Source organism: Dicentrarchus labrax, unplaced genomic scaffold (genome assembly GCF_905237075.1).
Source record: "Dicentrarchus labrax unplaced genomic scaffold, dlabrax2021, whole genome shotgun sequence".
Classification (NCBI taxonomy): Eukaryota; Metazoa; Chordata; class Actinopteri; family Moronidae; genus Dicentrarchus; species Dicentrarchus labrax.
Genome location: NW_026136701.1, coordinates 14921753 through 14947755, shown reverse-complemented (window position 1 = coordinate 14947755; position 26003 = coordinate 14921753). Strand labels below are relative to the sequence as shown.

At 41.2% G+C, this 26003-nt stretch overlaps 2 protein-coding genes across 5 annotated transcripts; both read left to right on the top strand.

Moving 5' to 3' along the window:
* Positions 1-226: 226 nt before the first annotated feature.
* On the top strand, positions 227-4458 carry LOC127365434 (aquaporin-4). 2 transcript variants are annotated; one of them, XM_051403491.1, is made up of 5 exons: positions 227-348; positions 947-1364; positions 1443-1607; positions 2435-2515; positions 3317-4458. In XM_051403491.1, the coding sequence occupies exons 1-5, from the start codon at positions 257-259 to the stop codon at positions 3569-3571; spliced, it is 1011 nt and encodes a 336-aa protein (XP_051259451.1). In that variant the 5' UTR covers positions 227-256; the 3' UTR covers positions 3572-4458. The 2 variants fall into 2 exon arrangements, with proteins under 2 accessions (XP_051259451.1, XP_051259460.1); XM_051403500.1 differs by lacking the exon at positions 227-348 and adding an exon at positions 373-500.
* A 6460-nt stretch (positions 4459-10918) lies between these two features.
* kctd1 (potassium channel tetramerization domain containing 1) lies at positions 10919-24034 on the top strand. 3 transcript variants are annotated; one of them, XM_051403479.1, is made up of 5 exons: positions 10919-11369; positions 17170-17348; positions 18356-18500; positions 20198-20503; positions 22797-24034. In XM_051403479.1, the coding sequence occupies exons 1-5, from the start codon at positions 11361-11363 to the stop codon at positions 22956-22958; spliced, it is 801 nt and encodes a 266-aa protein (XP_051259439.1). In that variant the 5' UTR covers positions 10919-11360; the 3' UTR covers positions 22959-24034. The 3 variants fall into 3 exon arrangements, with proteins under 3 accessions (XP_051259439.1, XP_051259430.1, XP_051259421.1); XM_051403470.1 differs by lacking the exon at positions 10919-11369 and adding an exon at positions 13653-14877; XM_051403461.1 differs by lacking the exon at positions 10919-11369 and adding an exon at positions 14934-16274.
* Positions 24035-26003: the final 1969 nt, after the last annotated feature.

Genomic DNA, 26003 nt, shown 5'->3' with positions numbered 1-26003 from the left:
AGTTTTTAAATTGAATGAAGTGAATTTAATGTGTAGTTCTGCAGTCTTGTTTTGTAAATATTGCACTCACTCCAGTGTGTTTTCAAAGCTCTGATATGACTAAGATGCTGAGGCTGACTGAGTCACTGTGCAGTAGCACTTCGTGCAACTCTGCTACTGTTTGCACTGCAAGCAAATCTCATGACTCCTCCCCCTGAGAAGGCTGTTTAATTCCCGTGAGGTGATGCCCTGGTTAGTAACTTAATAAAGCTGCTGGATGCGATCCCGGGGCACAATGTGTGGATCATGTTCGACTGACAGACCTGCTCTCTTCTCCATTCCTGCGCTCACACAGCCTGCTGCTTTCCTGTAAGTACTGCAGGTCACAGCCATTTCAACTTTTAGATGTGATGAAGGGAGACATGTCTCTGCTGGTTGAAAAACTCACCAGGACTTATGAATGAAAATAGACAGACAGACACAACGGGGACAGAGAGAGGGAGAACATGTTATTGCATTTGGTAAGTTTCAGCCTTTTGACTGAGGAAAAGAGATGACTGAAGTTATCAGTGCAACTTTGTTGCCTTGGAGGTTTGTTGAAAGAAATGTCATGATATTAAATTTCATTTTCTGCATTTTTGTATGGTATGGTAACCCTAATTAAGGTAAATCATGTTCTGTTTGTCAAAGTACATTTTTCTTCCATCCTGGTTAAAGTTCAGTGACTGACAGCAATTAAACATTGTATGCTTTGACTGTGTGATCATTTGCCCCTATACACAATGTTTAAAGAATGCTCTGTATTGCTTTTTGTGATGGAAAGTCACTGGCTTAAATCCCTAGTGGAGTTATAAATGTTGTGCCCTGAGGCAGCCATCCTGATAGGGTTCAGTACATTTCCAGCCACATGCACACACCAGGAATACATAAGTGGGCTAATCATTTTGCTCATTATTCTTTTTGCCAGGAGGTTCCTGTCCTGGTGTAACTGTCAGAGCATAATGGTTGCTTTTAAAGGGATCTGGACCAAGGACTTCTGGAGGGCTGTGTCTGGAGAATACCTGGCCACTCTCATCTTTGTCCTTCTCGGTCTGGGCTCCACCATCAACTGGGCTGCAGGGGAGGAGAAGCCTCCCCCAGCTGACCTAGTCCTCATCTCTCTATGCTTCGGCCTGAGCATCGCCACAATGGTGCAATGTTTTGGCCACATCAGCGGCGGACACATTAACCCAGCGGTCACTGCAGCCATGGTGGTGACTAGAAAGTTGAGCCTGGCAAAGGCGTTGTTCTATGTGGTGGCTCAGTGCCTGGGAGCTATTACAGGAGCTGGGATCCTCTACTTCGTCACACCTGCTGCTGTCAGAGGGTCCCTTGGTGTGACCACGGTGAGAATCAGGTCATATTAGGTCTTTTTTGTGTATGACACATTTTCTTACAGTTAAGTTAAATCTTCTGTTTCCAAGGTGAACTCCAAAATCTCAGTGGGACACGGCCTTCTTGTGGAGCTCCTCATCACATTCGAACTGGTCTTCACCGTCTTTGCTACCTGTGACCCCAACCGCTCAGACCTAGGAGGCTCTGCTGGCCTTGCCATTGGCTTTGCTGTAGCTATTGGTCACTTATTTGCAGTAAGTACCTTCCAGTAAGATAGATAAGAGATCCCTGTGAAATGCCAGTTGGGGTTTAGAAGGCTAAGAGAGAATATTTATAGCAGTGATGCTAAACTAATTTTGGCCTCTCCCTATGTTGTTACTGCATGTTCCAAAATTCTCATTACTCTAGCAAGAAGTCCATCTAGATTATATGAAAAATTAAATATTTACAGTAAATTAAAATAATATAGTACAGTATAAAAAAATCTGACAACAATAAATCAGCCTTAGAAAAATCTTCTAGCTAACACTTTCTGTGCTCCCAACCGCAACAGTGAAACAGTGATTTAAAGATTCATCTCAAAATCTGAATAAATTCAACAAGCCACATTAAAAAATTGCAGAACAAGACCAGTTCCACGTGCAAGCCTCTTTAGCTTGCTCTGAAAGCTGGAGCGCCGATGCTTCTTAAGAAAGAGCAGGTGCAATGAAGCATCTATTCTTCAGTGTGTGATATTGTATGCTTCTCACTGATTCACACCCACGTGCACATCTTTATTGGAGGCTGCCATCGCATAGCAACCAATCTCTGGGGGCTCCCTGAACCCTGCAGAGCAAATGAATGCACAGGGAAATAGATGTTATCTCTGGCACGGCTCAACTGATTTCTCCTTAGGTTTGTTTAGCAATTGCATATACACATATATTATGACTTGCGTTAGATACAGTCTGCAGTGTAAGACATATTCTGTGAGTCAGTAAGACAAAATTGTACCTAAAAACATATCTCTGCTGATAATGTTATACAAAACCATGATGTTTAAACATTTAGACTGCAAAAAAGGCTGTTATGTGTCTTCCAGATCCCCTATACAGGAGCCAGCATGAACCCTGCTCGATCCTTTGGGCCTGCAGTGGTCACACTCAACTTCGAGAACCACTGGGTAAGAGATACCTCTCCAAGAGGATAATCTTTCTTTAAGGAGTTTGCATGGCCAAAATATTAGCCAGTTACACCTGATAGTGGCTGGTTCAGTGTGCTTGGACATGTGCAATTCCTGTATTTGTACTCAGGTGTTATAAATCAAAACTGGTCAAATATTATGTCATGGTAATGAGGATTTTTCTTAAGTCCTGAAGGGGGCAAGCTCTACCACAGTAGGCTAGTGTGGCATGTTGAAACCTGGTAAGGTCACATTTTCAGCACCATTGCCAGAACAGTAAAAACAGCTGTGACCTAAAGATGTAATCAAAGAATAGTCTTTCACTTTTATCAGTAAATGCAAGGAGAAAACCTTTAAATGCTTAGAAGTGACCCTTGAATTTATCACTTCATCCACCAAAAGAAGTGCAAAGGAATCACAAATTAACAGCATTTTCGCTTCTAGCTACATAATGAGACACCACTGAGCAAGGTGTAAAATAGCATTAGCTTTGAATTTTTGTACCCAGGCAATTACTTCCACTGAGCTATTTGCAGACAGCATGGTGTCATGTTGTCTGTGTGCGTGTCAATAACTGTCACTGTGGCTGGTATATTCAGAAGTCTCTTCTCTGGGAGGAATGTGTTTAATGCCACAGACACTCTACTACCTGCCTCTGATGAAGGTTGAACCTCTTTTCCTATTCTGTAGCATAACAGAGGAAAAGATTTGATAGCAACTGACTTCAGTAATAAAACATTTCCTACGGGCACTAATTAACCAGCTGACTAACTACGGTGTTTGTCTTGCTGTTTATGGTAGGTGTACTGGCTGGGACCTGTTCTGGGGGCCATCCTGGCTGCTGGTCTGTATGAGTACCTGTACTGCCCTGACCCTGAGCTAAAGAAGAGGATGAAGCAGGTCTTTCAGAAGGACCCGTCAGGGAAATATAGGGAGGTGGAGACGGAGGACATTGCCATCAAGCCCGGCTCCATCCACACCATCGCTGATGTGGAGAAAGCTGAGAAAAAAGATCCTTTCCACGACTCAACGGGAGAAGTTCTGTCTTCAGCATGACTATCACATGCACTGGAAATGGAGACCAATCTGTAGAGCGGAATGACTTTGTAAAACTTTGTATCCATCTTGAGCCTGTCCCCCCTCCAAAGACTTTGTCCTCAGAGCAGAATATGATTTCTGCCCATGAGGCTTCACAGCAAGGCTAAATTACTCTCATTGTCATAAAGCTAATATGATGCTGTGGCTCAATCACACAAACATCTACGACCTGTTCAATACTGCTCCTGAGGCCCTCCTTCAACAATTTAGTAGCAGTGCTGGTATGTGGCGAGCATTGCACGCTGCAGAATGACGGCCCGCAATACATTGTGTTAAGGAAATATGTGTACGGGTCAACCAATTATGTGAGGTCATCACGCTGAATTGGAGGACTGAAGAAGAATATGCAGCCTTGTTATTTTTGGATTAGTGTCACATTTGGTCCTTGTATTGTATATGCAATAACAGGAGAGATGTTCCTTGTGATCATTAAGCACATTACAGGTCCCAAGCAATGTAAGACATCTCTGACAAGCTTTATTATCAGAGTTGTTTTACTGTGCTCTCTATTTTCAGTGCATTAGTCAGGGAAACAACCAGTTCATCTTTATGTAAACACTGCCTTTCTGTGTTTAGTGTACATTATGTTTAACAATGGATAATGATTTTGTCTTTTCTATTTCACTTTTTTGTGAACTGTTTTTATTCTCTAGACCTAGATTAGGTTCTTCTTATTTCTCCGTATGATTTGCTGCATTTCATATTATTACTTAAATTATTGATAAGATACTTGGAGGCTCTATCTTGATGAATTTGGGTTCAAATATTGCTCATTAATTGTTTTACAAACTGCAAGTGCTACAAAATATTTGGTTGTAATAATAAAGTTTTTTCCTAATTTCCAAGTCATCATTAATTATTGAATAATTTGGGCTGTTAATGTTTTGAAACGCGCAAACAGGATAGCTGCACAAATCTACATCTTCCTCACACACAGTGGCCATACCTACAATATAAGGCTCACTCGTTTCTGGTGGTAGGAGCTGGGCACTAGGGAGAGGAAAGGTTCAGATCAATGATGGATTGGCTCATCTACCTTTAGATTATGTCTCCCTAAGGTCAGATAAATATCCATGATGTGTGTTCCTTGTGAGTTAAGTCTCTGAGAATAGCTTCATGTAATCTCATTCTATCAGCAGAGAGCACAGGAAATGATACCACTTTGTGATACAAAATAGAGGCGATCTGTTATGTCTATGTTTTATTTCCTTTGCTAAAAGAACAGGTGCAATTCAATCTTTTCCTGTAATGTGGAGCAAATGATCAGCGCCCCTGATCCTGCTGCATCAACTGAAGTTGTCTACATGGTGCAACTATATTGAACACCAGTAAAATTCAGATACTAAATCAAAATAGTTTTTACTCCTACATGGACTTAACTCCCCCATTTCAACTTCTTCCCTTAGTAAGTGCAGTTTTTATGTGCGACAACAGCATCACCTACTGGTTACAGTGTGAATCACCTCATGTGCAATATTGCTCCCATTTGTATTTCTCCAGGGGAGGGCAGCCACGAGCCTTGGATGTACAGGTTACACGGAAGACGTGGGTAGACACAAGTCAGTTTTATTCATAAGTCTGAGCCACAATTCATTTGAAACTGGTCCAGGCCATTAATTCAGCACTACACAGGAGGATTAAGTGCTGTAGAGCCCTATAACTGGGACCCAGTACTCAAATAGGAGCATAAGCGTTAATGTGAAAGTACCTTTTTCCTACAACCTTGGTATTCTCAGCACTTTACAGTTTGGTGAGAGGATTCTTGTTTTCACCCCAGCTGTATACATTAAACAGCATTATCAATACACTTTTATATTAAAATGTTGCAGACAGTTCTCAGTGTTTTAAAATGAGTAGTATAAGAGTGTTGATGTGAACAAATGCTTTTTCTTCAAGGCCTCCTGTCGTCAAAAATGGACAGCATTGTATTTCTCAGCTGCACTATCCTGTACCTGCAGGCATGCTGCCTCTGTCCCTTAAGGCTTCAATGGCTCGAGGCCAGCACCCTCTCAGCTCCCCTTAATCATTTTTATAGCCTAAATAAATGAGTATATAAATCTGATGTCTCATGCATTGACTATTTCCTCTTGGGACAGACGATGGGGAATGGGCTCACTCAGTTTTGATTTATCAGCCCTTGCCCATCTGAAGATTAAATAGAGGAAGACAGGTGAGGAGAGCAGTCCCTGTTGAACTGGAAATTTGGTTTTGTGATGAATTTCATGCTTGTGATAGAGAGTAAAATATTAAAAAGTATTTATAAGTGGCTTCTGTGGGCACTCGGAGCAAGGCAATGTTGAAGTCTCCTTGTGATACATATTCATTCTCTTACATAAATGAGCTGTAAAGTGCCAATCAAATCCTAAGATTTCATTGGAAAAATGCTCTCTCTGTGTGTTGACAAACTTCCAAAAGCTTGCTGCAGACACCTCAATTAGGCAGAGGCAAATAAAAAGTGACAGCAAATAATAGATCAACACTTTTTCAGCTGTCTGTTTGTTAACATCACAGCTTATCAGAAAGATGTTGAGCAGAAAACTGATAACGCATGGAGAGCCTTCACAGTCGCTGCCCCCATAATTCATTCATTTCCATTCAAATGCATTGCAAATGCCAACAATGGCTATATGATGGGGATATTGTTATAACTAGAGCCTCATTTGCACATCATACAGATGCCAGCAAAGTATATCTCAAAGTGCATCTCATGCTTATCTAACTGAGAACAGGCAGATTTCTTGCGACTTGAAAATTCAGATTCTCAATTCCCAGCATACAACAGAAGGGGCAAAAGATAAAACACACACCTTAAAGATCATTAGCAAATAATATTTGGGGATTCATGAAGAAAAACAGCGTTAAACACTTGTTTAATAATTCATACTATAAACAAGAAAGTCTCCCACTTCCTTAATAATTTAGACGTAAGCTAATGTTGATTTATTCAGGAAGGTCTCTGCCACCAGCACCGCCTGGAGTGCCCAAATTTGAATTAAAGTAGGACAGTAGCAGGCGAGTCTGTAATAACATTTGTATAATTTTATTATTGCTCTGGGCTCAGTTCATTTCCTCCTCCAGTAGCTGCGTGAAATTGTTTGATTCTGGAAACTGCCTTGAGTCTGCGGCTCTGGGGTTGGAGGGTGGTACAGGAACAGGAAGGCATGCGACACTCTCTCTCGCTCTCTCTCTCAGTCTGATGCTGTCAGACACATAAACACAGACACACACAACTCCATGTACACACATATACACACATGCAGAGAGAGAGAGAGAGAGAGAGGGAGAGATAAATAACTTTGTTATTCTGGGTTTTGTAATACTGTTACATTGGCTCACTTAATAACTCAAGCTGTCTTGAGAATATGATTGATATTCTCACTCACCTTGTCACTTATGATAAATATTTTACTGCATTTTGTGTGAGATAGCTAGGAAGCGGAATAACTCATTCATTACATTATCAAATCATATAAATATGAGAGTTTGTGTTTATGTCTTTTTCCAGTAGAGAGATTGCCATTTCTCGTTAATATTAGTCAGAGAAAGTCACTTCCACTGTCCCTGTGCAAAGAGTTTGTTTGTAAAGAAGCTGATCTGATGAAATCCCAGCTTTTTGTAACTTTACTACTAAGAAATATTTCATTTCAATTGGCCCACAAGGAAGAATTAAACTTCATAATCATTTGGATACTACTATACTGTGATTTTGTTTACCAATGATAGGACTATCATTTCCAAAATGGTAATTTACAAAACTCTGATTACTGTAACACAAACAATCAAGTTTGGGAGGTATTAGCTCATGTAACACACACCTGAGACCCCGGTGGCTTTGACACAGGAAGGGAGGGTGGAGAAGTTCTGATTGGTTTCCTCGGGGCTCTGCTTCCAACTTCCCACCCGCACACATTCCCTCACTCCTCCTCCTCCTCTTCCCCCCTTCAATTCCTTTATGCAGAGCAGCCCAAACTGCAGTTTGATGAAACACATTTGTTTGACTTAACTCTTGCCTCGCCATCACGATTTAAATCTCGAAGGCCTGTCGGTGTAATGTGGCCCAACAGCAATTGGGTTAATGAGAGGATATATGTACAAGTGTGGGACTTGACCGGAGGAGCTGTTTTCCATTTGGGTTTGGTCTGCTCGTGTTATTAGGGAAACCTTTATTATTGTTGCCCTCTAGTGGGAACCATATAATAGGATTACATTTTATTAGAGCCTCCCAGCATTACCCAAGCAGCCCCCTCCTCTTGTCTCTCTTCCCCTCATAGGGGTGTCACTGACTCCTCTGTCCACCGTTGGTGGGATGGGTGGATTTGGGGCTAAAAGGGAAGCAAACAAATGGGGATGCAAGTTACCCCATACAATGGGGATCCTTATCTTCTCTTAGCTACATGACAAGTGACTTGTCAATGTAAAATCACTTTTGTCAAATTGAAAATTATTTCATGAGCAGAATAGAGTCAGACATGTGTGCTATGCTTGTGAGGTGCAACAACTCCATTGTAACAGTGAGCAGAGATATGTACGTGTAAACCCCACAGTGTTTGCATATTGGAAGTTTGTAGCATGGACCAAGACACAGCTACAGCGCACAGGCTTGTTGGTTGCATTACTGTATGCTATCACTAACTGAACAAAGGAGCTCCTCAATCTGTCATATAATTACCATTGTTAACGTTTAGCCTCCCTTATCCATACCTGATGGTATGACTTTGACTACACTGTAGCAACTGAGTTATTTCTCCAGAGCTAAATTTCATTGTGCCAAAGATAATATTTGATGAACAGTTCTGGCCTAAAACTGTGCAACCCTGCAGGGCAGACTGAGTCAGGCTCTGGAGCAGCTTCAGCACTTTCCCTTATCCATCCCACTCCCTTACATAACCACAGGCCATTAGAGGGGTGTGGCGAGTACAACAGCAGTTATTAAAATGGTCTGAGGCTAAACCAACATCTCTCTTAGTCCACACTGACTGGTTTGCAAGGCCCAGGAAGGCTAATGTCAATCAATGACTGCAATGGTTGTTCATATTGTTTGGCCACTTAAACATTATCTGACACTAGAAATTAATGTCACAAAGATGTTGTGAGCAATGCAGTATATTTGCTCCTAGATAATAAAATACACATCCAAATCCCAAAATGTTATTTTTAAATGTATGATGATAAACCAGAGCCTTCTTGGTTTAAATGGTATCAAATTTCAACTTTAAAGGGAAATATGTGACTTTTGCTAAACAGAGCCACAAGTAGAGGATAACGCTAAACACTACAATGCTGCCTAACAGTAGCACAAGTAAAGAAGAATGAAACCTACCAAGTGCTGTTCATTATACACCGACATCTATTTAATGTCGGCTAACATTAGCCACCATAAGCTATTGGTCATATCACACCAAGTTAGATTATAGCTGGAAATCCCTTGAGTGTAGTAAACTAAGAAAGGGCTTTAGGGTGTATAAATTGTTTATGAATTTAACTTTTCATTTCTAAGATGAAGAATGTGTTACTTAGTGTTGCTTTAAGTGCACAAGTTAAGGCAAAAAACCTAGATAACCAAACCAATTAGAGTTTTGTGTGTGTGTGTGTGTGTGTGTGTGTGTGTGTGTGTGTGTGTGTGTGTGTGTGTGTGTGTGTGTGTGAAGTGACTGCAGTGAGTATCTCAAAATTCCAGCAAGCAAAAGTTTTCCAGGATTCCTCTCTCCCTTTTCTCCTGTGTATGCATTTATAACCCCATGATGTCATTCAGGCTAGGCAGTATCTGTTCGGGGCAAACTCACATCTGCAACCAATCTGGATAATTTGTCCACCAAAACATGGTGCAGCCAGCCAATGCCTGCCTGCTGTTACTGCTGTAGCAGTTAGGTCTATAGATCCAAGGAAAATACTACAGTTGCAATATAACAATGGCCTTGTTTTTTTTGGTATCAAACACCACATGTATTCAAAGATCTACACTGGTTAGTTTCAACAACATCTGATACATATTTTGACTACTGAAGTGAGAGGATCCCATTATGAATGGGCTCCATTTGCGTGGAAAATGGATAACGTATGGGATTTTAAGGCCTGGGGTGTTCTTTGTTCACTATAGTTTGTCAGACTAATGGCATAAAAATGTGTGTGTCAGTGTGTGTTGGATTATAGTTGAGGCTTGGTGTATCATGCACCAGCCAGTAACCTCTGGGGCAAATAACTTCATTGTAACACTTTAATCCTATGTTTGTTTTCCTGTGGGGACATGCCGGTCAAAAAGTGGAAAGTTTAATGGTCCCTGGATCGGATGGGCAAGGGATAGTTGATCTTTCCTCAAAAGCAATTCAGTTTATCATCTACAAAAGATGCTCTGAGAGGGGAACTCTTTTGATGAAGAGAATTGGAAAATCGCATCCATCAGTCACTGGTCCCTTGACGTGGTATTCTTATTACACTGTTGCTCAAACTTCAGAACAAACTTGGATCCAGTTTTCTCCCTGAGTGAACATACAAAAAAACACAGCCATTTGTTTCAAACCGATGTTGTTGTTTTTTTATTCTTACTATTTATTTATGCTTTTTTTTCTGCTTTTCAAGTTTCATGTTACAACAACATGGCCAAATTGATTTGCTTCATAGCTGCTGTTAAAAAAAAGTTGATGCTCTAAACAGTAGGGGGCGCAAGAGCGGATATGTCAGCCTTAATCCACTGAGTATGGCGTGAGTATAACTGTTGAGAATGTAAAGACATAACTGTGTCAACTCTGTGTCCAGATGTGCACAAAATAACACTCTATTCTAGACAGAACTACGCATGTTCACATGAAAGAATTTTACAAAAGGGAAGACTTTAAACATGTGATTCCTTTCCCGACTGCATCCCCCAAGTAAATCTAAAAGCCTCAGAAGTGCCTCAATCTTCCTGAAATCATGCATGGTTGAACATTTGAAATGAGCTCGCACATCACCCCCAGGCACTGATTCAGACTTGATTGGGGCAAGGCAAGCTGCAAGTGCTTATTTATACAGCTACGTCATTTGGAGGTTGTCCAAAGGGAGGAAGGAGACTGAAAAGATTACAGAGGAGAAACTACAGAGTGAGAATTTCATTAACCACATTCCATTAATTTAATAAGTTGATTCCAGGCTCATCAACAAGTTGTCTGGTGCACATACAGTGTGTATGGCATGTGTTAAAGAAGCTGACTAGATAGGTTAGATGTTTGAGAAGTAGGGGGAAAAAATCAAAGGACTCCACCAACAATCTATATAATTATCATCATCTGCTGCTTTTCCTCCCTGGCAAAGAAACACTCCATCCATTTGTAGCAATCGCCCGGGGGAACGTTACATCAAAACTAATCATAACGATTAAAATCAGCTTCTCTGCGAGAGGGAGGCAATAGGCAAGTTGGAGGCAGGAGGAGTGAGGGTGTTGTAAATGCAGAAAAAAAAAAAAAAAAAAGATTTCTATATTTGATTTTATAAAAACATAAACTCAACAAAGACTGAGGAACTGCTGCTGTGATCTCTTCCTTTGCTCGGAGTTTTATTCTGAAGATTGGTTTAGACTGGGGCAGAGACATGAGCTAATTGTATCCTGATCTTTGCCTTGAGGGGTTTCGGAGCCCTGGAGCAAGTATTCTCTGTATTTTGTTCTGTCTACCTTAGCCAAGCTATTGCATTTCTCACTGGTGTAGGAAGAGAAGCAGATCGTGGGCCAAATCGGAGGGAAAAGGTGCATAAAAAAGATACTTTATGCCGCTCTATGTTTCAGGTAAGCGGAGATTTATTTGGTTTGCTATTATTTCCGTGGCTGGATGGACTGGGACATTGAGGCGCAGCAGCTTTTACGCATGTGCCAAGCGATTCGAGCGGTACAGTTCTTAAAAAATATTTAACCACTTCCTGGCTATTGTTCCGTAGTTACTGTACAAATGTATACGCGTGGCTACAATATACGAGGCTTTGGTACATCTGGTCTAAACGAACAGCGGATTAGACTGCGATCTTGTCGAGCAAACACTCTACTTGTCCACCGTGTGAATTCGCTCCTGGCGCGTTTCAGCTCCGAACACATCACCGTGTCCGTGTCGCTGTTGCTTTTATATAACTTGCTCATAACTTACTCAGACCTCCGTTTTGTCGTTTCAATGAAGACTTTTTGAAGTCGGGTTTTTGTCGTGAAATAGTTCTATTTCCTGGCTGCCCCAGATCTTCTAATGAAAGACGCCATTGTGGAGTAATTTTGCCGCAGGCGTTTTCGTGTATTCTGTAAGACAGGGTGTACCTTTTACTCACGTCAATGCAGAATCTGTGATTCATTCTTTAATATGAGCCGTTGCCGTGTTAAGAGAATCATATTTATGTAAACGAAGACAAAGATAGGAGCGAATTTTGTCCTCTCCTGGCTCTCTGACCGCGCCGTGCGTAATCAACTCCAGAGTCCGAATGCGAATCGGCAAATGTAGTTTACTAAGTGATAATAGGAACCCATTCTGCGTATAGGACCATGTATTGTTTAAATAAATATCTACTAATGCTCATAAAGTTTATACTTTACACTAATTTTTCTTTTACACCCTGAACAAAAAACAGATTTGATACTTAAATATTCCTCACTGCACTGCAGGGAGGAGGAGACTTTAAATGACATTTATTAAATGTAACATTATAAACAAAACCCTCTAAGTTCTGGTCACCTGTACTGAAAGCCAATACTCGGTTTCACCAGTTTCAGAGGACGCATGAATAAACAGAACGAGACCGAGATGTTGTCAGGACTGAACACTTGATGGCGCTGTACTAACAAAACCACACTACTTCACTGTACATACAGCATCTGTACATCTGTTTCTCAGTCAAATTAGACGTAACCAACAGATAGAAAACAAATATCTAAAAGGCAACTCAGTTACCCCCCAATACATCTGTCAGACTACATCATCAGTTCCAGTTTAGAGGTGCTTTACTTGCTAAATTGGAACTCCATGGAGTTATTATATTTCATATTTTGGCTGTGCCACTCCTGTGCTCTGGGAAAGTTTGGTATTTGCCAGTGAACATGCACCACTGTCTCCAGTAGCCTGCAGCAACCCAGCACTGATCACACTTCTTCGTCTGTGATGTCATGCTGATGTGCTGCTCTACAAAGAATAATGTTGAAGTAGGTACTTGTTATAATACTCAGGGAATAATTATGTGTTTCTGATTGCTAAAAAAAAACTGCTATGAAATGAAACAGGCCTGGGTGTAAAATATGAAACTCTGTGTCAGTTCAGATTGCCTTTAAGTCATTGTTAGCGGGGCTTGAGTTCTGTAACATTGCTGATTCTGGATTCTCAACCACTGATTGGATAACCCTGATCTGGAGGTTAAAAAGTTTTTTATCCAGAAAATCAAATTTCTTCTAGCTCTCAAGCAGGTCAGCGAGGTCTCTTTGCTCTGGTAACTTTTTATCTGCAACCTCTTCATCCGTTCACTGAAGTATTTTTTGTATTTGTCACCACAAACTTACAAAGCTCCTGCTGCTACTGAGAAATATGCTTTTAAGAAATACAAGTCAGTTTGGAGTTGTGACTTGTGAGGTTGGTATGATGCAAACCACAGACAACATTATCTCTCTACTCATCAAACAAACACACACACACACACACACACACACACACACAATTTTATTGCTTGGGAGCTGTGAGCTTATAATGCCTAATGTCCATTTTTAAAAACACAAAGTCATGCACACCTGACCAGGCAACCAGCCTACAATATTTACTCAGGTCATTCTGTTAGAGCAGTCTTTCTACCTGTTATTTTTCTGCCTTTACAGCCGGCAGTGAAGTTAACCCAAAGTCTGTAGTTGTCTATGTGTGGACATTTGAAACAAATGGCCGTGGGCAACAAAGCAGAGACAACCCATCCAGATTATGTAAATACCAGTCTGCCTGCCTTGAACTGAATGTTAATGCTCTGATCTGAAATGCTAATTGTGTCTTGTGCGATATGTTGAAACACTGAAGAGCTGCATTGTGGGATGGAAAATTGAAAGCTAGTTTGTTGCTGATGTCGATCCCAACAGGCCCTTTGATTACAACAGACAGGTTGCTTGCTAAGTTTTTTGGAGTATTTGTGGGTGAGCTTACTGCATTAGCTTACTGTAAACACAGCCTTTATGTTTGTTCCTTGAGATGTAAAGAAGATGTTAAAATGATGATTTTGCATAAAAGGCTTGAAAGACTCGAGACCAGTGATGGAAAACAAGAGGAGAAACTGGAGCAGCCCTAGTACTCCAGGCTTTGATGCACTGTGCCTGTTTTAGATTTGTTTGTGCATATTGTGGTGCAACAAGATTACACGAGCTGGGTAAACGAACAAATTCCCTAAACACATACGTTTCGACTTGTTTCACAAAGGCTGGAAAGTTTGGGAACACATCTACAAACACAGCCGCATGGGAGACTATTGTAGCACTGTGCCAAATTCAAAATGGCAACAGGTAGGAAAAGTGTACTCATGTGGAAGGTCTGCTGTGCACATCTGGAGCTGATGGCTGACACATGAGGATCAATGATCAGGCCACCATCACACGCTTACTGATGGTCTGTGAGGATGTGTGACCTTTGAACTGTCCTTGAGATGAAAGCGTAAATAGACAGAAATGCCATGTGGACCATCAGTCCGACAAAAGGTCCAAATGTAGGATTACACTTACTTCGAACAAGTCAGAGTGATTTTGTGATATAAGAGCTCATTCCCACAACCCGCTACCCTCTTCCACCTCCCACCCACCCAACCACCCGTTCCCTTTCACTCTCTCTTCTCTCTCTCCTGCAATTTTCCATAATGCCTTACAGATTTTACACTCAATCCACCTTTGCGATGACAAGGCTTTGAGGAAATCCAATTCCACCAAGCTGTTTTCAGAACTTACTCTCCACAGGCACACAGTCGCTCTCACACTCACTCAAACACACACACACACACACACACACACACACACACACACACACACACACCACCATCTCCACAAATTAGTCAGGGAACAAATTACCTGCATTCTGAGTGTGATCCCACGCACTTTGCCGGCTGCCTTACACAGGTCCCCTTTTGAAGAGCAGCCATGTGATTTCTCTCTCTTTTGCCCTGCAGGCCCCTTTGCCTTCTGCGAGGGATTCTGGAGTTGAATTTTAAAACTATGTATGGCTGCTGCCTGCGCTTATCAGCGCGTGCACAAGCGGCATGCAAATCAGACCAGGATCACACACCGCATTGGAGGCCTACACTCAAAGGCAAGCTTAATTGCTAATTGGGTATCTAGGTGTGAAACTCACACTGCCAATGAGAAACAGGAATGTGGATGTTTTAAGGCCAGTGGTTGAACTAATTAATTTTAATCTGAATGTTATTAAAATTTGTGGATTCCCTGCATTTTCTATGAAAAAAAAAACAGCCCAGGAGAGTGCTGTGGCAGTACTTTTAACAGCAATTGGACATGTTGTGGTCTGGTTTTATACTCCATGAAGTCATTAGTGTGGTGGTTTTGCAATGCCGATGTGGTCATCGGAGGTGGTGTTTACACACTGCAGTCATCATACAGTAACTCAGATATTTGTCAGGAATATAGCCAACAAAAAACTGATCAAGGAGATATTTAATTTGTTATTGTCTTCCCTCAGGGACAGACTGCTACTTTGGAAGGGATGTGAAGTAGTTCTTGAGCTCTGATGTCCCTTTGTGCACATAAAGGGCACTTAAGTTATTCATATTTTGACCAATTGAGGAAAATGCATTTCGACACTGCATCTGAGCAACTGAAAATGCTAGTAGTGGTTGCTTTTGTGTGACTGGAAAGATCATCATCAGTCAGGTGCTTATGAGTGATGTGTGTGTTTGTGGGTGGAGGGTGTTAAAGGGCCATTTTTGTCCAGGTGGATGAGTGGGTTGGTCACCGTTTGCGGTTCTTTCACCGTACTTTGGACTTTGTGGGTCTGTGGTGTTAAAGGGGCATTAGACCTACTGCTCAAAACCGCTGTTGAACAATGGGCAGCGACACCAGGAGGAGAAAGACTGTTCGAAAAGGGCAAAGGCCAAGCTGTGACAGGTCCACATGTGCCCGTCACATAACCAGACGATCGGTTTTTCTTTTTTTTTTTTGGTTAGACAGGTTTTGTTTTATTCTGAAAATGCGACACAGATACCTGCCTCTGAAACAGCGACAGCCCAAAAGAGCCGCAGGCGCTACAATGCTAATGTTGTCGGGGGCTTTGACTTCTCCCAGCCATTGCAAAGAAGCTGCTCCGTGTGACAGCCACGGCGCCGCTCTTCCCCCGGTGTTCACTACCCCAGCTTTTCACGCCTCTTCACGATTTGGCCACGAAGTGTCTTGAGGGGGCAAAAAAAAAAAAAACGACCGCGTCCTATCTGTTAACCTTAAAGTGCGCGTTGTATAATGGACGAAACGGACATCATGGACTTAACGCATCAGAAAGCGAGAAAGCGACCGCGTCCAATCAGTTCCGTGGATGACTCCGTGCATGCTTCCCTCAAACGGCTCCCGATCCGAGCAGCGGAGTGCAGGGAGCCCTCACTCATGTTCGCAGTCAGAGGGGAGCCTGTTCCCGCAGCATCTCTTAAGCAAAATGACCATTCGGTGACTTCCTCTCCAACCACAGTGATGCCGGCGCAGGTAAACGCGTAAAGTCCGATGTTGTGTGGTAGAAAGAAAAAATAAAAGAGGAGACATTACTGTAAGAACTGTCTGTCTGGGGTCGAACTGTCACTTTTGCTAGATGAGCGAGGCACTTGTGTTTTATTGTATGCAGTGTGTGAATACATTGTCTTCCTGCTGTCCTTAAATGTGGAGTGCGCACTATTGTCACGTTATTGGAACATCACGCACGCACTCTGTTGCTGCTTTAATTTGCTGTTAAACCTGTTTGAATCCTTTTCAGAAGATGTTTATATATGTTTATATATATATATATATATATATATATATATATATATATATAACTGTATTTTAACCCTCAGTGATTGAGATCTTGACACTAGTATTTTCTCCCATCTTCACTCAGGGTGTGAAACTTTTGTGGGGTATGAAGTAATTTTCTTCTGAGAGCTTAACAGAAATTGTCTGCTAATGGTGTTTGTAGGTTAACAGAAGACAATTTCTCCAAATCCTATTACAGTATTCAAATCAAGAGTCATTATTGCTCATTTCCAAGACTATGAGATTGATGCTCCAAATTAATTTGGTTTTGGAGATTATGGCCCACAGGAGTGGATGCCTGTGGATTGTGGCAACATTCAGGTCAAGGTCAGGCTGCTCTAACTTGCAGAGAAGAAAATCTTTCCCTTTCACTCCTGACTGTGGAATTGTGTTATGTTGCAGAAATATTAAGATAGTTGTGTTTAAGGACTTAAATTAAAATGTTCTTAACCTTAACTATCCCCCGTGGTTTAATGGTGTATTTTTCATCTTTAATAGCACATCAAGATCGGCAGAAGAAAAACAGAATTGAATACTGATCTTCCTATAAGTCTCTCCGACCTGTGCCCTAATATTTTCTTGTGTTTAACAGGATAATCGCTCCAGCATGTCCAGGCCCATGATCACACGGTCACCGGTGTCTCCCTTGAGTAACCAGGGCATCCCAACACCTGCACAGCTCACCAAGTCCAATGCCCCTGTGCATATTGATGTGGGCGGACACATGTACACCAGCAGTCTGGCCACCTTAACAAAATTCCCAGAATCCCGGTGAGTCCATTCTACCATTCATCTGTATTAAGTGTTTGATGGAGATAAAGTTCGCCTTTTTTTGGCCGTGTGTGTGTCTTGTATTTGTCTTAAAACAAGCAAGAAGATTCAGTGTCGTATAGGGAGTATATTTCTGTTCAAGCCAGATGTGTTTATCAGCATCAGAATGTCATCCTGTTTAATGTTTAATGTCATCCTGTGACATTAAACAGTCAAATGTCACATCTCATCAAATCACAAAACAATTTCACGGATGCACTTGGCGGAGAGAAACTGCATATATGAAATGTTTACTCGTTTTATCCCAAAAAATCTGCAGTATCAGTTGCTTTTGGGTTTAGAAGGTGTTATCACAAAATGTTTCCTTGTGAAATGAAGCCCACAGTTATTTTGAGCAGTAAACAATTTGTAGGAGCTTCAAGTACCGAATGCAGTGCACAGACAAAAGCAACTTGGTTATTCTGACAGATGTCACAGCAGCAGTAAAGGGCCAAAGGGCATGGGGCCATCTGGAGGCTGGGAGGCCGCGCTGTCGCTCCAAGCCCGGGCCTGAGGGTGACTGGCACCCAGCCTCAGGCAACCTACTACCAGCTGGCCCTGACCTTTTCAGACCACCTCTGCTTTTAATCTTTTTCTTTCTTCTTGTCTTACTTCATGCTTGATGTGTGCGTTGAGCTCAGTAATGTGTGCATGTCTCTGCGAAGGTGTGAAAGACATTTCAGAGCTTTGAGAAAATTAGTGAGTCACATCCCTTTGCACATGCTCTTGTTTTACTGTATCATTTCTGCCTCTCTCTATCTTTTTTCTATCCCTTGTCTCCCACTATTCTAGGTGCAAGAAACAGAAGCATTAGCTCAAGAGTAGTATATAGATAATGAACTGAATAGGAACTTTTGCATGCATAAATCAAGAAATGCAAGATTGTTAATATTGACATGTTGTCCCCCATGCCTCCTTCCTCCCCTCCCTTTCTGCCAAACCCACCACCCTCCCCTCTCTGTGGGTAGAATTGGTCGTCTCTTTGATGGCACAGAGCCTATAGTCCTGGACAGCCTGAAGCAGCACTACTTCATTGACAGGGATGGACACATGTTCCGCTACATCCTCAACTTCCTCAGGACGTCCAAGCTCCTCATCCCAGACGACTTCAAAGTGAGTGGATGTCCATCCCAGACACTGTAAAGTCCCATCAGCCAGTCAGCAGTCCTACAACTCAGCACACACACAATGAATGCTAAGGCCGTGGAATGCCTTTGGTCACTGGTCCTCCTTGAATTGCGCAAAACGGTTCCCATGATCGAGACCAAATATTAGGGCAAACAAAGCTCGATCATAATGCATTTACTCATCACAAGATGCAATTTGGTCGCCTCCAGCTATTGGTAGCCATAGATTTTTATGAGATATGTAAGGAAAACAATAAGCTTGCATCAAAACAAATAAATAAATCAGCATTGCATGTGCGCCCTGTGTTCCTTTATGTGCCAAGTGTCCATCCAGGGTGAGTCTCACTGTATGTGACACATTAGCATTCCTTCTTTTTTTTTTTAACTCATATGTGTCATTTAGTCAGTAATTACTTAACTTGCCCTGGGAGAAAACAAATAACCGCATTATCTGATGGACTGTCCACAGTGTGACTCAATCATTGGAAAGTATGTCAGCTAAAATAAGCAAAGACAAAAGACAGGCTCAAGTTCAGGGTAAGGCCATGTTCACATTGGGTAGATTTTGAGAGGAGCATGAGAAAACTTGATTGTGGTGCGATTCAGGCCCTGCAGTCCTGCGAGGAAAGGATCTGCTCCTTTACTCCATGCAACCCTGTGTTGCACGTCACACTACATCTCCTCTACTTTGCTATGGTTTATTGCTCGTTCATGTAGAACAGTGATTTTCAAACTTCTTTGTTATTTTTTTTTTTTGTTTGGATCCACATTAGAAAGAAAATCACAGCCTTAAACTGATAAGCTTATTGTGTTTGTTTGGTTATTTTGCTCTCTAGAATAGTATGATGTACTGCATGCTGCATTTAGGCTACCAGCTTCCCCCAGTTCAGTTCAGTCTAACTTTAAAATACAGGGACAGTATCTTTGTACAATATATATAATATATATATATATATATATATATATATAATGTGTTTTTGTGGGGTTGCTTGAGGGAATTCTTGAACTTTATGTAAAAAACAAACTAAAGAACTAAGATTATGGGCTATTGTTAGTATCAGTAAATAAAAACCTTCAAACTAGAATGCATATTCTACACATTAGTTTAATAATACTGAAACAACTCCAAGTATTTTGGAAAGTTTTCTGCTATTTATAATCATTCCATTGCTGACCTCACAAGCCAGCATGAGTCACATAATGTTCTCATTGTTACTTTGTAATTTTATACAGTATGCAACATTTTAATAGTCTGTAAACCTTTAAACCCTTAGAGTGTTTTTGTTTGGTAAATATATCCAGTTATCCACTGTGTTGATATTTAAACTTGGTCAAGCATCAAAAATCACTATTCATATTAGACTACATTGAGATTCCATTAAATGTAATCCTTTTAAAGTATTATTTGGGCATCTTTGCCTTTAATAGATGAGAGACTGTAATGCCCCAAGCTTGTTCTTTAAAGAACATTGGCATTGGCATTTATGATAAGACTTGTTACTTATCCTGGTAAGTTAAAACTTGCATAAAAAGAACCACCACATCAAGCAACACATTTAAAACAACATACAGTATTTGGCATATTTTTCAAATTTCAAATTTTAAATTATTATGGCTGATAATCACTCATTTCTTTTTGCTCTGTCCTAAGATGTCAATGCCCTTTTGTCCCGTCTCCTACAGGACTACAGTCTGCTGTACGAGGAGGCGCGATACTTCCAGCTGCAGCCCATGCTTGCTGAGCTGGAGCGTTGGCGCCAGGACCAGGAACTGAGCCGGGTGTCACGCCCCTGTGAGTGTTTGGTAGTGCGTGTTGCACCTGACCTGGGTGAGAGGATCACGCTCAGCGGTGACAAGGCCCTGATTGAAGATGTGTTTCCGGAAATCGGTGATGTCATGTGCAACTCTGTCAATGCTGGCTGGAACCATGACTCCACACACGTCATCCGCTTCCCACTTAATGGGTACTGCCACCTCAACTCTGTCCAGGTAATGGAAACAGCTGGCTCCTGTGGGTGTATTGTCATTTACACTTGCCATTTTATTCAGCATTCTTCAATAAGTTAGATAAAGTAATGTTCTGCTGTATTTTTCATTCAGTTGTATGCACAGGGAATTGACTGCAGTGCTGATTTGTTCATTCAGCTTCTTCATAGCTGGTGTTATACGGTATACTTTTAGAATTTTACTGATGTCTGACTGCAACATCTTATCTTTTTTAATCTAATCGAATCACAAGAAGAGCCTTGCAGAAAAATGAGTCCTTTGATGACTTCATCAAAGTATCAATTTAACAAGCCATCATTACGCAGGTCTACCAACATCTTTACTTTTCTGTGATCTGACCGGAATAATGATTTCGACTTTGGCTCCGGAGCTAGTACACGGTCAGCTTTAATATCATGCGTCCCTTTGCAGAACTCTTAGTATGGTCCTCACATCTCACCCAGTTGTCCGCTATGTTCCATGCAGATGAGAAACCTTTACAATTAATTTCAAAAGTCCTTTCGATTGTGGGTAGTAGTAGGGGCAGTAAATGGGTTAATGGTGGATTTGAAGCCATTAAGTGAAGGAATGGCTGACACCTTGAAGCGTGGTGGAGAGTCAAATCAATGTGCAAACTGAGGGGAAACTGGCTGACAGCAAGAGGTACTTGTATAGACATACAATGATTTCCCTGAGTATCTTAGCGGGTTGTTGGATCAATGATCAGTTTAAAATAAAAAAAATAAAGGCAAGCAACTCAATATAACACATCAAAATCAGTAGAACACATATTTTGTAAGACTTCTTACCAAATAGTAGTTTGAGTTCTGCAGATCCCCAAGACTCCATTACATTAATACCAGCAATTCTTTGAGGCTGTGCCGGGTGTTCTGGTAGTAGAATGGTAGTCCTATGGGGTTATTTTTGTTGATGAAAGACATCCTTTGCTGTTGTCTTAATCAACACATTTAAGGTGTTAGGAGAGCTGTGATGTCATGGGGAATAAGACTATGACTAGAAGTCCAATTATTATCCAAAGATGGATCTATAAATATGTTTCTGTGAAGAACTAAAGGCCAAGTCTACTCTTAATACTAGCTGTTACATTTATAATACTGGATAATACTGGATTTAATATCATCCTTACTTGGGCATAAAGGGGTTCTAGACAAAACAATACGTGTAAGACTGAAACAAGAAAGCTTAAATTCCTCTTTTATATTCAGCATGTATTTGGCAATATTGTATTTCCCTAATTATATATTGACATTCCACTAATTCATTGATAGTAATATCCCCAGATACACATCAATAAATGAAGGAGGAGAGGCATATTTGAAAAGATTTCACAATGATTTGGACTGTGTCTCCATCTGAGGAAGTCAAATCTCCATCTCCCTCCCAAAAACACACAAACAAACCCGTCTCTGAAGTGTGTGAGTCGTGGAGAGCAAGCAAGAGAGTGAGCATGCTCTCTGGCAGGTTGTCCCCAGGCAGGGCCCATAATCCTGTTTGGTTATTAAAGCACGCCGGCGGTGGATGCTGTATCTGCGGCTAATGGAGGCAGGGCGGGGGTTTTGAGAGAAGGAAGGGGGGCAGAGAGAGCTGCCAGCAGTAGGGGGACCTTTGTAGTTTTGGCGGAGGCTTGGGCCTGGGGGCTGAGGGAGAAATGGGGAGAGGGGGTTTTGCTGAGCAGTCCACACTGAGCCAAGTGGCAGAGAGAAAGCCTCACTGCTCCCTGGGGCCTCTTCGATGGAATGTGATCCTACAGCCCCCCCAGACACGTCTGTAGATGTCTGCAAGGCTGCAAGATCAGGAACAGCTACACACACACAGACATGCACACGTATACACCAGAAAACAATGAAAATGAGGCATGAGGCAAAATGAGAGGCTCTTGGTTTTGTGAAAGTCTTGTGAAAGTCTCATCCAAATTCCCGTCACAGGCCGTATGTTGCTGCAGCTTACTCCCAAAGCTGTTTCCAATGCTAGACTTAGCACTAACTCGGCAGCATACAACTAGAGGAGTTTCAAATGACTCTGTGCTTTCCAGCTTTGCAGTCAACAAAAGGTTAGAGGTTACATTAATGTTTGAGCATTGCAGTGCCTGTGTACTGGTGGACCTCCACGAAAGATGTATCGAGCATCCTTATTAGCAGGTTGATACTTAAAGATATATGAGCCAGCATTGCCTGTCACCAGAGTGCCAATAAAGGATGCTAAGATGCTTTTCCATCTATGATTGATGTATTGCCACTGACATCTTGCTCCTTCTATCCCATTCCTCCTTCCCCAGGTTCTAGAGCGTCTCCAACAGCGTGGCTTTGAGATCGCTGGCTCCTGTGGCGGAGGCGTCGACTCATCCCAATTCAGCGAATACGTCCTGAGGAGGGAACTGAGGAGGACAAGTCAGCGAGGATCCAATTCAAACAGGATAAAGCAAGAGCAGCTGGACTAGAAACCTCCCGAGCAGTAGGAGGTGCTAGACTTTTCTGTGGCAGCCAAACTCTTGATGCTGCAGAGCTCTGTGGACTCTGGTTTTTCTTCGTTTCCTTGTTGATGTTTTTGTTTTCTTAAACTTGAGAACCATCTAGAGAATAAAAATGAGGTGCAACAGGAGATTTTTTTGCCATAAGAAGATACAAGACATTTGATAAGTTTGAGATTGCAAGGACATTTGTGATTGTCTAGCCCCCATAAGCCAATTTAAAAAGGATTTATATACGCTGGATCCCCAAACAAAGTTTGTTTTAAAACTTAGAGCCTACATTAGGTTAAATATGATTTCTGTTATTCCCATATAAATTAATAAGGCTTTTATTGCTGATGTAGTATGTTGCATAGCTTGTCAGCAGTGACTTGATTTTGTTGTCTCACTGGCAAATTGGCTAAGTCTGTTTTTATCCCTTGCTGTAAAAAGGTCACTAATGTGTTGCTTACAGTACAGAATGTCTCAGTTGTCATTAACAGTTAGTTTCAACAAAGCATCTTTTTTCACAATTAACATGATGTTGAATATTGTGATACCAATGAAGTGTTTTTTTGTTTTGTTTTTTTACTTTAATGGACGTTATTATATTGGATTATGCCATAACATATAGTTGACATTTGTATCATCAAAATTAAACATCAAAGACCATTCTATACGCAGTAAAGAAAATAATTTAGTAAATTATTATGTCACACCATTTGCCTCACTGGGGAGTATGAACTACCATCCCCCATGTGCTGCATTGGGAATTATTTAATTGGATCATAATATTCCTCTGAGACAAGACCTGTAAATTTTTTCATTGTATATGTGTTTGTGTTTTTTACATTGAATCTTTTTAAAGCAAATTTGTTGCCTCAGACATGACTGAACAGAATAAAGCTTATTGTACTACCCACTCCAAGATCACTTTTACTTGTAGCAAATATTAATATGAAGTTGGATATAAAGTATTTCTAAGATTACTGACCCACCTACGCTCCCTAGATTTGAGTAAAGAGGAATGTAGCAAAAAATGTGAAATAAATCTCAACTAAAGTTGTCATGGTGTCTGTTTGCCATTTTTCTGTTGCTGTAGAGACTGCTTTCACATTTCTGCCCAGCATTGCAATTCAAGCAGTGGTTAGAAAGTAATTCCTTAGATTTAAAATGACTGCATCTACCTTTTAACATCCTGTAGAAGATTTTACATTATGTAGCATTATATAGCTCTCTACAACCAGAGGTAAAGCTAACTTAACCAAGACAATATTGTACCTTGGAGGATTTATGCTGGTGCATCAGTGACTACATGGTGCATTCTTTACTTAGTTATATTGAATAGAGCCGACTTCTCCACGCAAGTCCTGTCAGTTGTGCTTCCACATATCCCTGCAGGGCCGAAATCCAAAGTGAAATCCCACACGGAGCCCTGTCGTCTTGTCTTCATCCCTTTTGGCAGAATCTCCACTTTCTTTGGCTATCTACGGTTTATGCTATATGTCTCCCTTTCAGGCCTCTTTGCCCTAGATTCCCTTTTGACTGACTGTTTTTCTCATAGGCTAGAGGTGCAACTATGAGTGTTACACAGCAATGCTATGCTCTCCATCATAAAATCAAAATTTCTGTGCCTGTGTAATTACAAAGTATTCATGGCACAGGTATCAAACATAAGTAAGAATTTGCAAACTTAAAGGTCAAGTGTGTAACATTTAGAAGGATTTATTTATCTATATAAATTGAAGAAAATATTCATAACTATATTTTTATTAGTGTTTAATCACCTGAATATAGGAACTACCCTAATTACCTTAGAATGAACGCTGTATGTCTAAAGACACCGCGGGTCACCTTCCATGGAATCGGCCAAACCCAGATATATATCTGAGTTTGTTTAGCTACATGAACCCCAATGGATGGCCATTAAAAATAGTAATTGTTTTTCCTAAAATAAAATGCTGTTAAAGGTGGTGTAAGAAAGAGAGAGAATGAACATGTGTTTAGTTTAAAATTCAGCAGCACTTTTTTGCACCCTGTGTGATTTTTAAGTTTGTTACCTGTGGGGCAGCCTGAGTTTAATGAGACCCTGTCCAGCCCTATCTCTTCTCACTTCCTGGATTCACACTAACTTGAAAAGGAATTAGAGATAGCCTCCTCTCCGGACACAGCCTGTTGGAGAAAAGATGAATGGTATTAAGAAACTGACTTCCAGTCCTTTAGAGGACAGGGGTTTTGAGGAGAATAAAGCAATTTGAGATCCTCCTCTCTTCTGTGGTGTGTCTGTGATCATGTCTCTCTCACTCGCTTTCTCTCTAGTGATTATTTCCAGTCATCAAAAGGCAGAGTAGGCCCTGGAGAAAGTGGCCGTGGCCATCTTTCCCTCACTCCCCAGGCTCTGCTTACTCACCACTAGTGAAGGTCAGTGGATGGACTCATTCACCTCATCTTCAAATCATCAGCCCTCACATTGCTCAGTTCTACAGCACCGTGCAAGCAGTGGCTACTGTTATAATGATTGTCCGAACTAAATACACTTAATAGATGATACTTTGTACTCTGGAGTTAGTCTTATTCTATTTGCAGTCCTTTCTCTTGTTCTGTGTTGATCTGTAGGTAATATTCTGTACTGTAGGTGCCTCCTACCTTTATTGAAAAAGCCTCTTGGCCATTTTATGCCAGCAAGATAATTATAAATGTAACCCGTGGCAAAAAAGCAAAACACAACTCCCACATCTCTCCCTTGCCATTTCTCTCTCTCTCTCTCTCTCTCTCTCTCTCTCTCTCCTCTCTTCTCTCTCTCTCTCTCTTACTCTCTCTCTCTCTCTCCCTCCTTCTCTCTCTCTCTCTCTCTCTCTGTCTTTCTCTCTCCCTCCCCTCCTCCCCCTCCCTAAGCCTCGGGAACTGATTTCAAATTTTCAAAGATATCTCATAGTGAGGCTGTGAGATTGAAGGCTCATAAATACCTTTATTATAATATAATGGCCACATATTTCTAGCAATTATTTCTAGTGGAAAAATTAGTTCATCTGTGTG